This window comes from Micromys minutus (genome assembly GCF_963924665.1).
Source record: "Micromys minutus genome assembly, chromosome: 26".
In the NCBI taxonomy this organism is placed as follows: Eukaryota; Metazoa; Chordata; class Mammalia; order Rodentia; family Muridae; genus Micromys; species Micromys minutus.
The window spans coordinates 34,245,328-34,257,710 of record NC_137961.1 but is presented as its reverse complement, the minus strand read 5'-3'; the positions used below and the strand labels follow the sequence as shown (position 1 = coordinate 34,257,710).

Here is a 12,383-nt window from a genome sequence, read left to right as displayed (position 1 = left end):
AATTCTGGAATCTTGAAGGATCTGAGGTGCTCTGTAATGACGGACAGGCATGGAAATTGCTGAAATATGCCTATAGTGGAAGAGAAGTCATAATGCAGGTCAGAGCCCCGAGCAGTTTTCACAGTCGTGTCAGATAAGCATGCTTCTCTTTGAGCCAGAGGATGGAGTAATGTTTTCTGGACATGATGACATGGACACTGCTGTCATGAATTCACCTGTACAGCATCAAGCTAAAAGATCAGTCAAAAACAGACAGAAACCAAAAACAGAAGACCTGAGGCTGAGGGGGATGTGCCAGGGGTGGTTGATGGGAGTTACGATGGCACACACCTTTAGCCTTTAACATTAGCACTAGGACAGTGGTGGATTTCTGTGAGTTTGAGGCCAAAACCAAACAACAAAAGAACATACAATGTGATGCTGGTGGCAAAACAGAAAATTGATTCATTAGCTAAATGACTCCCTAACATATTCTTAACACATTCTCTGGAGATGGAACTTCCAAGTTGCCACAATTCAACTCTAAGGCTTCTGCTTCCAATAGCAGCCCTTCATTTCTTCTTTCCTCGTGTGAAGTCCAGATGAAAACCTATCAGGCAGTGTGATGTTGGTGCTAGGAACTCTAATCCTCTGAAAGAGTAGCAAGAACTCTGAGTAAGCTCCAGTCCCTGAAGCTTAGCAAACTCTCCCTTTCAGCTGTTCCAGGAAGAGTTCTCACCCACCCTCTGATGATCTGCCTTATCCACATATCTTGCCAGATTATGAGATGACTGAAACACCATGGCTGTTTCCTAAAACCTGTCACAACTGAGCCAGGAATAGTGGTACATACCTGTAGCCCTAGCTCTTGGTAGCCTTGGATAGGACCACAGATTGAGGTCAGACTAGGTACCCAGTAAAAGCTGGTGGGGAGATGGCTCAGAGGTTAAGTACTTGCCACCATGCCTGAACACATGAATTCAACTCACAGGAAACGTGGTAGGAGAGAACTGACCCAATCTGCTCTCTGACCTGTGTGACCCTCTATGAATAAATGAATGTAAAACAACAAAAACAACAAGAAAACTTAAAACAACCTCTATCCCCCCCCCCCCACAAAAACTAAGGCTGGAGAAATGGTTCAGCATTTAAGAACACTGGTTGTTCTTCCAGAGGTTCTCAGTTTAATTCCCAGCAACTACACAGTAGATCATGACCATCGATAAAGGGATCTGATACCTCGCTCTGGTATGACTCCTACATTAAAAACAAAACAAAACAAAAAGCCAGGGTACTGCTGCATAATGGAGGCTGGCCACAAGCTCAAGCCTCTCGCCTCAAACTCCCAAGCGCTTTGATAACAGCAAGAGCCACCCCACTAGACTTGAGAAAAGAGGTCATCACCTTACAGAGAAGTATGAATCAAACTGCTACTCACGGAAGAACGTCAGGATGGCTGTCAATGAGTTTGCTCATTGACACACTGAGCCGTTCATGCAGATCATGGTTGACTTGGCCTCCACTTTTAATGGCTTTAGCATTTCTTTCCAGCAAATCCAAAAGGATAGGGCGCAACTGGCGACCAAGCAAAAGGGTATAGTCTTTGTCTAGGAGCAACTGTGCCAAGGAGTTCAGGATGGACTGGCGATCTTGAGGTGTCCATACCTGAGTGAAAAACAAGACAAATGTCTATGTAAACCATATTCTTTGGTACCAGAAAGATCAGAACACTAGCTTAGAATCAAAACACTAATTTCTAAATTTCTTAAGTGACTTCATAAAACTACAAAGTATGGTTTTATTACCATAAAAGATTACAGAGTTTGTTACTGAAAGTTTTAGTCTACTGACGCTATATACAAGAAAACCAATAAAACTTGGTTTTAAGTGATAAGCCACTTCAGCTCAACAGTACATACTGCAGGGCCTCAATACTGGGGATGTAAAACCCCATTTCCTGTCTCCTTTTCTCCTCATAAATGAAAACATAATTCTGTGGTTACTTCCAGGCATGAGGGAACACATCTTTAAGAAATACATCTGAAGACAAGGCCTGGGTGTAGCTTACATACAGCCCCGTTATAGAGTTGATACAAAGCATGCAGTGGGCTGTGTTCAATTCCCCCAAAACAATAAAGATAAAATTAATTCCTAAAGAGAAAACCAACCTAAAATTCAGCAAAACAAAGCCAGTATGAACAACCACACCTAAAAAAGCAGGAGGAGGTAAACCATAAAATTCTAGTGTGTAGCCTCAGAAAATCTATATACAAAGGACAAATGAGAAAGAAGAGGTCAGTTGTGACACTGCTACTATGTACACCAGTTTGCGCACTTACTGTTCAGCACCTGAAACATCCCAGGTAAGTTTCTAAAGAGGGTGTCCCCTCTGTTCTAAACCTAGACTTCATCCCTCCATGTTGCTTTTAGTCATCGTGTTTTACCACAACAGAAACTTCATCTATGTCAGCAAACAACAGTTTCCACAACTACCATTCAAAGGGAAAGAAATTTAACAGAACCGGCCAGGACACAGAGAGGTAATTGCACTTATTAACTATAGGCAAGTGTTCCTCAGAGACCATTTTGAAGAGGGGTATAATGTCACACACTTGTAATCCTGGCACTCAGGAGTCTGAGATGGAAGACCTATAGTTTGAGGTCACCCTGGGCTACACAACTACATAACAAGACCCTGAACCAAAACAGGAATCCCATCCCAGGGATTTTTGTTAGGTTTTTGTTTGGGTTGAGATAGGTCTTCCTATGTATCCCAAGCTGGCCATAAGCTCAAAGCAATCCTACATTTTCTACCACCCCATCCAGCCCTGGACCACCAAGTAATGTTATCATACGTACTCATAATAAGCTCCACTAAATACCATATTTAGAATAATCTTACCAATTATATCTAATATTTTTCTAGTTATGTAAGACAATGGGGCCAATCAAAAAGATACATACATATAGCACTAAAAAGCTATACATTTAGAGGCATGCTCAATGGTAGACACTTGGCCTATCATGCATGAGGGTAGGCTTAATTCCCAGTACCAGAAACAAATTACGTATTTCTTTTCAGCCTAGATATATAGGGTATATAAAAAGATATAAAAGTTGCAATGGTTTGATTAACAAGTTTTTAGTATTTATAATGCTATAAAAGTATATCTATAAAACACTGTACTTTCAACATTATTCTAAAACAGGATTTATGCTAGATGATTTCACTCATCTATTAGCCAATAAATGCTCTGAGCCTGTTTCGGGTAAACTCAACACCCCAGAAAAAAAACTTTCAGAATTTCCTCAGGCGAATTCTACCATGCTCCAAATAACTCTGGTTCTTTAGTCTATGACAGTGACTCTCAACCTTCCTAATGCTGCAATCCTTTAATATGTTTCCTTATTCTGTGGTAACTCCCGATCATAAATTTTCACTGTAATTTTGCTGTAATGAACCGTAATGTAAATATGTATTTTTGATGGTCTTAGGTGACCCACAGGTTGAGAACTACTGAGTATGATTATATTTATGTTGATTATTAAAACAATGGCGTGTCTATGTACTTAATACACTCCTGACAAAATAAGTTTTACAAAATTTAAAGTACGTTTTTCTAGACTCAAGCTTACAGGCAGGTAGGAAAATTAGAACTCAAAGTGAAAAGCTGTCTAATAAGGATGCTCAACTCAGGCAGCAGTCAATAAGGCAAGGCTCTTTAAAACTCAAGAGCCATTTAGAAAAAAAAATTCTTTCACCTCTCAATTCCTAATGTTAACAGTCTTGTTTTGACCTTCCGTTTTATGTTACGAACAGTCTCCGAAGGAAATGAGAACGATGCAGAACCAGACTTTTGTGTTCCCTCAGTGGTGTACTGAGACGCCCCAGAGAAACCGATGTTCGTAGATGGGCCAAAGAGTAGTAACAAAGTCAGAAACGAAAACACGCTTGCAAGCAAACGAGGGGGTGGGGAAAAGTAAGTGTTGGTTTAGGCAATGCACGTGGGGGATGGGGGACACACAGAAGCAGCCTCGCAGAAAAGCCAACTGCTTTTACTCCGGAAGGGCAAGCTCTTCACCACTGTCTGGAGCGCCGGGCAGGGGGCGAAGAAATGAAAGCTGACCCCTAAAACAAAGGCTCTTTCTCGGGACTCCGCGCTCACCGGCCCGGGCCCGCCTCCCTTCGCCCGTGCTCACCGACTTGGCCAGGAACCCGTTCAGCTCGCCGCTGCTCTTCTCGTTCTTGGTGGCGATTAGCCGTAGCGGCCCGGCTACCAGCTCCACAGACAGGTGCTCCATAGTCTCCGTCCGCGGCCACAGGGCCGCGGGGTGACCACGGAAAACCTACGACGGCAAGGAGACCCCCCTAGAGCCGGCAAGCCGACACACACGTGCTGAAGGAGTCCCGTTGCGTCATCAGTCTGCGGCGGCGGGACTACCACCACGCCCACATCAGCGGAAATGCGTCACTGCAGCGCCGCTGGTAGTAAGAAGGGAAGCGGAAATAATTTCTGAGGCTGGCCAGCTGACTGGGAGTCCTCCTTCTGTAAATGAAATAGATGGCCCCAAAAGAGGAGCTGTAGGGGCGTGAGACACAAGTGCTCAGTGACTTGCTCTGTATCAACAGAGGGCCTATGTGAACGCTGAATAAGATTGTTGTTGCCCATAGAAAAATGACATTGTGAGAAAAAGGCCCTTGATCTTTTCTTACAAATACTGGAAATAATTGCTTAATTAAAAAGGAGAGTAGGGGCCAGTGAGATGTTTTAGTGGCTAAAAGCTGTCGTGATGCAAGCCTGATACCCTGAGTTTGATATAACAACCTGAGTTGGATTGTGATCTCTACTTAGTGCACCATGGCACGTGTGGGCCCCAGTTTTTCGAGAAGGGGTTTCGTTGTAGTCCTGGCTATCCTAGACAAGAGATCCGCCTGCCTCTGCCGCCCCAGGGCTGGGACTAAAAGCGCGGCTTTTTAATGTCTGGCTCCTCCTCCACCTCCTCTTCTTCTTTTTATAGGAAGGACCTTCTAGGTGGCTCAGCAGGTAGAAGATGCTTCACCACAAGTCTGGCAAACTGATTTCAATCTCTGAAACTCACACAAAGAATTTAAGTAGATAAAAGTCTAGGTTCACAGAGAAGGGACACTTCTTCCAGCTGCAGAGGCACTTATAATGGACAGCCAGAAAGGTGTTCAACCCCCAAAGCAGCAGCCAATGATATATACTTGTGGAGTCACACCAAAAATAAAAGAAAATCCAGGGATCCAATCAGATGCAGAGAATGTGGGTACAGAATAATGTACAAGGACTAGAAGATTGGGGGGTCTTGATGCTCGATGAAATGGGGAAATTCAGGAGTGTCTTCATTCACACATTTGCCCCATTGACGTTTCTCCAATTGTATAGCTTTTAAGTTTACTCAGTGACAACTGTATACCTATGATCTCACTTTAGAAAGGCAATTGCATTTTAATACTTTGTATGAAGGAAATTTTGGTTCAAGGTTATGCTAGCACTTTAAAAACCTAAGATGTTTCACTGTAGTCTTTAGTACTTAGCACATATCTAGATGTATTCTCTCACTTGGTACCATGTGAGTTTATTTCTATTTAAACTTTTCTATTACTTCAGTATCAGCACATCTACTTCTGTCCTCTGTATTTCTTAAATATGCTTTCCTTTTGGCTTCCCTTTGGGGGTTTCTCAACCTGATTTTTTAAATTTACTCATTCTTTAACTAATTCTTTCTTTTTTAAAAGATTCACCGGGGAAAGGGTCGGAAATGCATCAGTTGTTAAGAGCACTTAACATGTTCTTTCAGAGGATCCAAGTTCCTAACTACTGAGCCATGTCTAGAGCCCCCTTCTCTTCCTTCCTCCCTTTTTTCTTTTCCCTCTTTCTTCCTTTTCTCCCCCGCCCCCCCTTTGTGGCAGGATCTCACTATATATCCCTGGCCGTCCTGGAACCTGATGTATACAAGAGACTGGAGCCCAAATTTAGACTGCCTCTGCCTTCAAATGCTAGGATTCAAATTGTTCCTCACAGTGTCTATGGGTAGACCATTTTTAGGTGCACCACACAAATGCAGAAGCCTGAATCTCCTGGAATTGCAATCACAATCAGAAGTAGCCAGGTTTTTGCTCTTTTGTTTGCTTTGGTTTCTTGAGACAGGGCTTCGTTGTGTAGCCCTGCTGTCCTGGAACTCTGTAGACCAGACTGGCCTTCAACTCAGAGTTCGGCCTGTTTCTGCCTCTCAAGTACTAGCATTAAAAGCATGCAACACCAAATTTTGGTTCCTGAGCAGCCATCTACTTGCTGGAAAGCATAACTGGATCCTCTTCAAGAGCAGTGTCCTGGCTAGTTTTATGTCAACTTGAAACATGCTAAAATATGAGAGGAAGGAACTTCAATTGAGAAACTGCCTCTATTATAATTAGACTGTTAATAAGCCTGTACAGCATTTTTAAAATTAGTGATTGATACTGGTAGGCCCAGCCAATTATGATTCCAGCCCAGACCAGGCTGAGCAAAATAAGAGGAGCAAGCCTTCATGACCTCTGCATTAGCTTCTGCTTCCACTTTTAGCTCCAGCCCTAACTGCTTTTGATGACAAGCTGTTACATAGAATGAGTGAAATAACCCTTTCCTCTCTGGTTTGCTCTGGCCACGGTGTTTGTTTTAACTCTTGTCACTCCAGCCTCCATTTAAAAAATATTTTAAATGTCACGTTACCCTATTTATCATTCTTACTTTAAAGTCTTTCCTTTCAATGCTTATGACCTTCATTTAAATTCCAAAGGCCTTCATTAGTCTGGTTTGTTTTCTTTTTACTCTGAATTCTGAATTTACCTGGTGGTAGGGGATGACAAGATACCCTGGAAAATAATCCAAAGCCAGGCCTCTGGTTTATGTTAGATGCTCAAGAAAGAAAGGCTAAACTATACTATACTACAAAACCAAATCATTCTTCTAAGATGAGACTTCCCCCTGGGACATCCTAGGAGAAAGAGCAATGGGAAAGGCACTACTTTGAGGTCTGGGGACTAGATTATAACCCAACACTTTCATGAGACTAGAAGGAGGTATCCAGGCTGACTCAATACTTACACTAGCTTCCTCTAAGTTATCACTTTTTTGTGTTAACTCAGTTGCATTTGTGAAGAGGGAGGGTTCGCTATATCAATACATGGTACAGGAAGGCAATGGCAAAGAATTTAATAAAGCCACCCTCAGTAACTGAGCTGGTTACATTCTCATTTTGAAATACTTCAAAGAGTTCCCCACTCTCCCCTGGAATATTACCTCTTTAGAAATCATCTAAGCACCATAAAAATATACTAATAAAAATAAGAAAGACTTTACATGTTTTTATTATACATGACTAACTGAAAGTTTATACAAAATATTTTATATAGATAAAAAACCCCTTGGCTAGCAAAGCCATTCATGTGCATACATACACATAAGACACATACACTTACAGTATTTTACATCACAATAATTACACATATATACAAGTATACTATTTAAATTATTTCACAATTTTCCAAAATGAGGCAATTATAAAAACAAAATGAATAGAAAGGTAAACTAAATAGCCATAACATTTAAAATGCTACAAAATTGTTTTTTTAAATCTAAAGAAGTTATTTCATCCAATATCAAAACTAAGGTTTCAGTATTACATCGAGGTTGCTTTTATTCATTCATTTGATAACAACTTTTAATGATTAAAAATAAATATTCTGACCAATAACAGGTAAGTGAATCAGACTGTTGATCTGAATAAGCCAAGCACAATGACCAGGAAAGTAAAAAAAAAAAAAAAAAAGATAGATGATCATCTAGTCATCAAAAGACAAAACCTCCACCCAGTTCCCCATTTAAAACATGAGGAATTGAAGCTTCTGTGCAGAAGAATTATCAGTGAGGCACCATGAAATCCAGCAACTCATCTGTAATGGAAGAAAATACAGACATTATAATTGGGTTGGTTTTTGGGGTTTTTTTTTTTTTTTCTTTCTTTTTTTTTTTTTTTTTTTTTTTGAGTCATGTTATGTGCAACATGCCCTAGCTGTCCTAGAACTCACTTCGTATACGAGGCTGGCCTCAAACTCTCACATTTGCCTCCAAAGTGTTGCTGGGAGCAAAGGTGTGTGCCACCATGCCTAGGGGGTGGGGTGGGGGTTCCTGATACATCCACTTTCATAGTGTTACCTTCTAAATCAACTAAACTTATAATACTGGTTTATACAGAATCAATTTGCTAACTACTAATATACTGATTTTTGTCCCTAAGAATGAAATGAAGCTATAATGGTAGGGGTTGAAAGGGGAATCAGACATAGCTAAAAATGAAATAACCCACAATATGCGCTGTTATGCTGGCCAGGGGAGCGACTAAACAAGGTGTGTGTGTGTGTGTGTGTGTGTGTGTGTGTGTGTCCTTTTTGAGACAGGGTTCTGGCCTAGGCTGGCCTGGAATTCACCACATAAACCAGGCTGGCCTCAAATTTGTAGCAATCCTACTGTCTCTGCCTTTTGAGTGCTGAGATATTAGATGTGTCTCTATGGCCCCTCAAGTAAATCATTCCCCAAACTTACATTCTCTTCATGTAGAACAGGAATTATATTTTCAAAGAACATTAACCTAAAATAAATAGGTTTTCTTTTCATTTATTTGTTTTTTTAACTTTTTGAAGGTAAGTCTTATGTAGCACACACAGGTTGGCCTATAACTTGTTATGTAGCTAAATCTATGTATGGCCTAACCTTTCTGTCTCTTCCTTCCCTAAGTGTTAGGACTACAAGCAGGTGCTAAAAGATGTATTTGTTTTAGAGAGGGTCTCATCATGTAACTCTGGATGGCCTAGACCCCGCATGCTGCTGTTAAAAGAAGCAGTACAAGCCCAGCTGCATTAACTCCTTTGGTGATGTTTCTGCCTCTATGGTGCTTGTGTGAGGGTATCAGATTCTCCTAGAACTGGAATTACAGACAGCTGTGCACTGCCATGTGAGCTGGAATTTGAACCCAGGTCCTTTGGAAGAGTAGCCAGTGCTCTTAACCACTGAGCCATCTCTTCAGTACCTAAAGTTAATTTCTTAAAGACAACAATGCCATTGCATGACATTCTACTGTTTAGAAAATTCTTCAGAGTAAGTTGGTCTGTCAAAATGTCTAGTATTTTTAAGTCTTATATTCTGAATTATACAAATAGAAATTACATTTCACAATAAACTACTAAGTATCTACTGAAGATTTCACTAGCAAATCAATTGCTTAACAAGGACATGGATATTAAAAGATCAGACATAGTAGAAACTAGATGATTAGTAACTCAAAACACAATGGCCTAGAAATGGAGAGTAATAACTAAAAAATATTTAGAGCCCTTCATGTAAGTTGGGCCCAGGGGAAAATGTGTTGGAGTTGTTTTTCTCCTTCTACCAAGTGAGGCTGGGGTCAAACTCAGGTCATCAGGCTTGGCACTAAGTGCCTCTATCTATTGAGCCATTATAACAGCACCAATAAAATTTCCATTTAGATCTAAATCAAGCTTAATTCAAAATTGGATTTTGTTTGAGGTAGGTTTTTTTTTTTTTTTTTAAACACAGTCTTACACCACTGGCCTTGAACTATGTAGCTCAAGGTGGCCTCAAACTTGAGCAAATCCTCCTGCTTCTGTTTCCCTTGTGTGGGAATCACGTGGATGTGCCACCATGTCTAGTTTTAAAATTTGATGTTTGCATTCAATTATTTTTCATGACAAACAAACTGAAAAATACAATGATACATTAAATACTATAACAGTTTTTCTTCCATAAAAACTGGAGAGATGACTAACTAGTGAAGAGCATTTTACTGCTCTTGCAGAGGACTCAAGTTCAATTCTTAGCACCTATTCTTAAAAGCACCTGTAATTGACTCTAGGCCATTATGTCGTTTCTGGCCCCCAAGGCCACTGGCAATCATGTACAGACCAAGCACAGACATACAGCATACATATAACTAAAAATAAAAGGAATCTAAATAAATATAAGCCCACAAAAACATGGTATTTAATTGCCTGAGATGTTGCAGAAAAAAACTTGCCAATAATTTAAATATCATTGCTTTGATCAACCCACATAACATGGCTTAAACTAAAGAAACCAAGGAAGCATGACTTGAAACGCTACAATAGTTTACTAAAGTCAATCTTGTCATGTATGTAGATGACAATAGATTAATGTGAGGTTTGAGGGCTTGAGAGATAGCTCGGTGGTTAAGACTACTTGCTGATCAGACTTGGTGGTATATACCTTGAATCCCAGTTCTCCAAGAGTATAGCCAGGAGAATCTCATTGAAATGTGAGCCAGCCTGGACTACATAGTGAGTTCCAGGACAACAGGGCTACAAAGATAGATCCTGTCCCAAAAAGAAAAATACATTTTTCTGCTCTTTTAGAAGATGCAGATTGAATTTCTAGAACTGACAAGGTAGCTCACAACTTCAGTTCTAGGGAATCTAGCACCCTCTTCTGGCTTCCTCTGGTTCCAGGAATTTGAATGGTACACATACACACCATGTAGGCGAATTAGCCAAATATATACATTTAAAAAGGAAAAAGGAAAAAAAAGTGAGGCCTGGCATAGTGGCACACATCTCTAATCCCCAACTCAGGAAACAGAGGCAGGCAGAGCTCTGTGTTCAAAGACAGGCTGGCTAGTGTGCACAGGGTGCTACACAGTAAGACCCTGGGGTGTGGGGGGTGAGGCTGGGGGAGCGGGGACACTAGATTACATAATAAACCCAGTGATTATAAAACATTGCTGTTTTTTATTCTTTGTCTATAGTTTAGTGGTAGGATAGTTGCTTAGTAAGCACAAGGCACTGAGATTGATCTCCAGCAGTATTGATAATTCATTAACTATTATAAGGGATTTCAGCAATTGACGACTTATCTGCAACCACTAAGCTGAGGGGCCAGCCTTACTCATCTGGTCTCTATTGGAGCTCACTACAAGAGCCCTGAAGATAAGGCTGTGACACATTCAAAGACAGGGCCTAGCACTTACAGCATTAGCATCCTGTGATGGACCCACTACTACCTGCATTTTGACTTCTCAAAGAGCTTTTTCAGCTGCTGGAACCTCTCTGAAACCTGAAAAATAAAAAATGATTACAAATATAGTCATTTTTAGGTTTTGATGAATACTTTCATAAAACATACACAAACAGAATTATCCTAAGTAATAAAGAGATAAAATAAAACATCTTCAGGGCTGAGGACATATCTCAGTTGACAGGGTACCTAGCAAGTACAAGGCTGAAGTCTAATATCCAGTACGACATAGACTAGGCATGGCTGTGTATGCCTGTAATCCCTGGTATCTTGAGGGAGACAGGAGGATCTAAAATTCAAGGTTATCTTTGGCCTTGAAGTAAATTCAAGACAAGTCTGGGCTACTCAAGTCTCATTAGTCAGTCTGTCTCTGCATGCACGCATGTAGGTACATTCCTTTTGTTTTAATTTTCAATACAAAATCTTAATTTAATTAGTAAGGAAACACCACTATCAAGTTCCTTGAAATGAAATATATGAACAAGGGATCATTTTTGTCATTTCTTATAATCATGAAACTAAACAGTACTATATATAGAAAGCGGTATTTTCTTAAGCAAATTAGCCAATAAACAGCTTTTGCCTTTTGATAAGTTAAAAATTAAATGTAGGGCTGAGTAGATAGCTAATGTTTCTAATCTATTTCATAAATAAATATACTTTAAGTTTTATATCAACTTCTAAAAAAGTAGATCTTGTCAGGCATGGGCTTACAAATCTTTAATCCCAGCACTCAGGTACAGTGATCAAGGTCAATGACGGCAATGTATGTGGCTCTGGGTTCAATCCCCAGCATAAAACTAAGTAAATTAATTAATAAACCTAAGCAAGTCAGGCAGCAATCATCTGTGATCTAATAAAAATATAAAAAGTGGGTACCTGATTTGGATTTTTATTCAGCTTGACAGCTAAATAGGTAAACGTTTTCAGGGATGGCATTCTTTTCTGACATTCCAGTAAAATTTCCCTGTCATCATTTCTGAGGAGGAAAGATTGTTATTTAGCTTTATGTTGATATAAAAAGGTAATAAATTCCACTGCTTTCATATCTTTCAACAGGTATACCACTTTTAGTAAAATGTATAGTAAATATATATGTCAAAACCAACAACACTATCAATGACCCACATTTTCATAAATTTTCTATAGTGAAGATACCAATAATTTTTCATCTCCCTTCCTCCTTGTTCTTCAGGTCTAGTCAAGAAATAAGCGAGGTCTTGGTGACCGTGATGGAGAGCTTCTGCCTCCACCATGCTTCTACCCATCTTATTTTCTACAGAGAAAATACATTTT

The 12,383-nt window shown here is 40.1% G+C and overlaps 2 protein-coding genes across 2 annotated transcripts in view; both read right to left on the bottom strand.

Annotated features, from left to right (window-relative positions):
* The window catches only part of MDN1 (midasin AAA ATPase 1), a 111,364-nt gene extending 107,067 nt beyond the window's left edge, over positions 1–4,297 (bottom strand). The window contains exons 1-2 of the mRNA XM_080938695.1: positions 4,180–4,297; positions 1,418–1,644 (exon numbers count right to left, since the gene is read on the bottom strand). Of these exons, the coding sequence (XP_080794821.1) occupies positions 1,418–1,644; positions 4,180–4,281 (329 nt within the window). The 5' untranslated portion in view covers positions 4,282–4,297. The remainder of the gene's footprint in view (positions 1–1,417; positions 1,645–4,179) is intronic.
* Positions 4,298–7,724: 3,427 nt separating this feature from the next.
* The window catches only part of CASP8AP2 (caspase 8 associated protein 2), a gene marked incomplete at its 5' end in the record, with an annotated part of 29,305 nt that continues 24,646 nt past the window's right edge, over positions 7,725–12,383 (bottom strand). Inside the window, 3 exons of the mRNA XM_080938696.1 lie at positions 7,725–7,936; positions 11,041–11,126; positions 11,967–12,066. Coding sequence (XP_080794822.1) covers positions 11,070–11,126; positions 11,967–12,066 — 157 coding nt within the window. The 3' untranslated portion in view covers positions 7,725–7,936; positions 11,041–11,069. The remainder of the gene's footprint in view (positions 7,937–11,040; positions 11,127–11,966; positions 12,067–12,383) is intronic.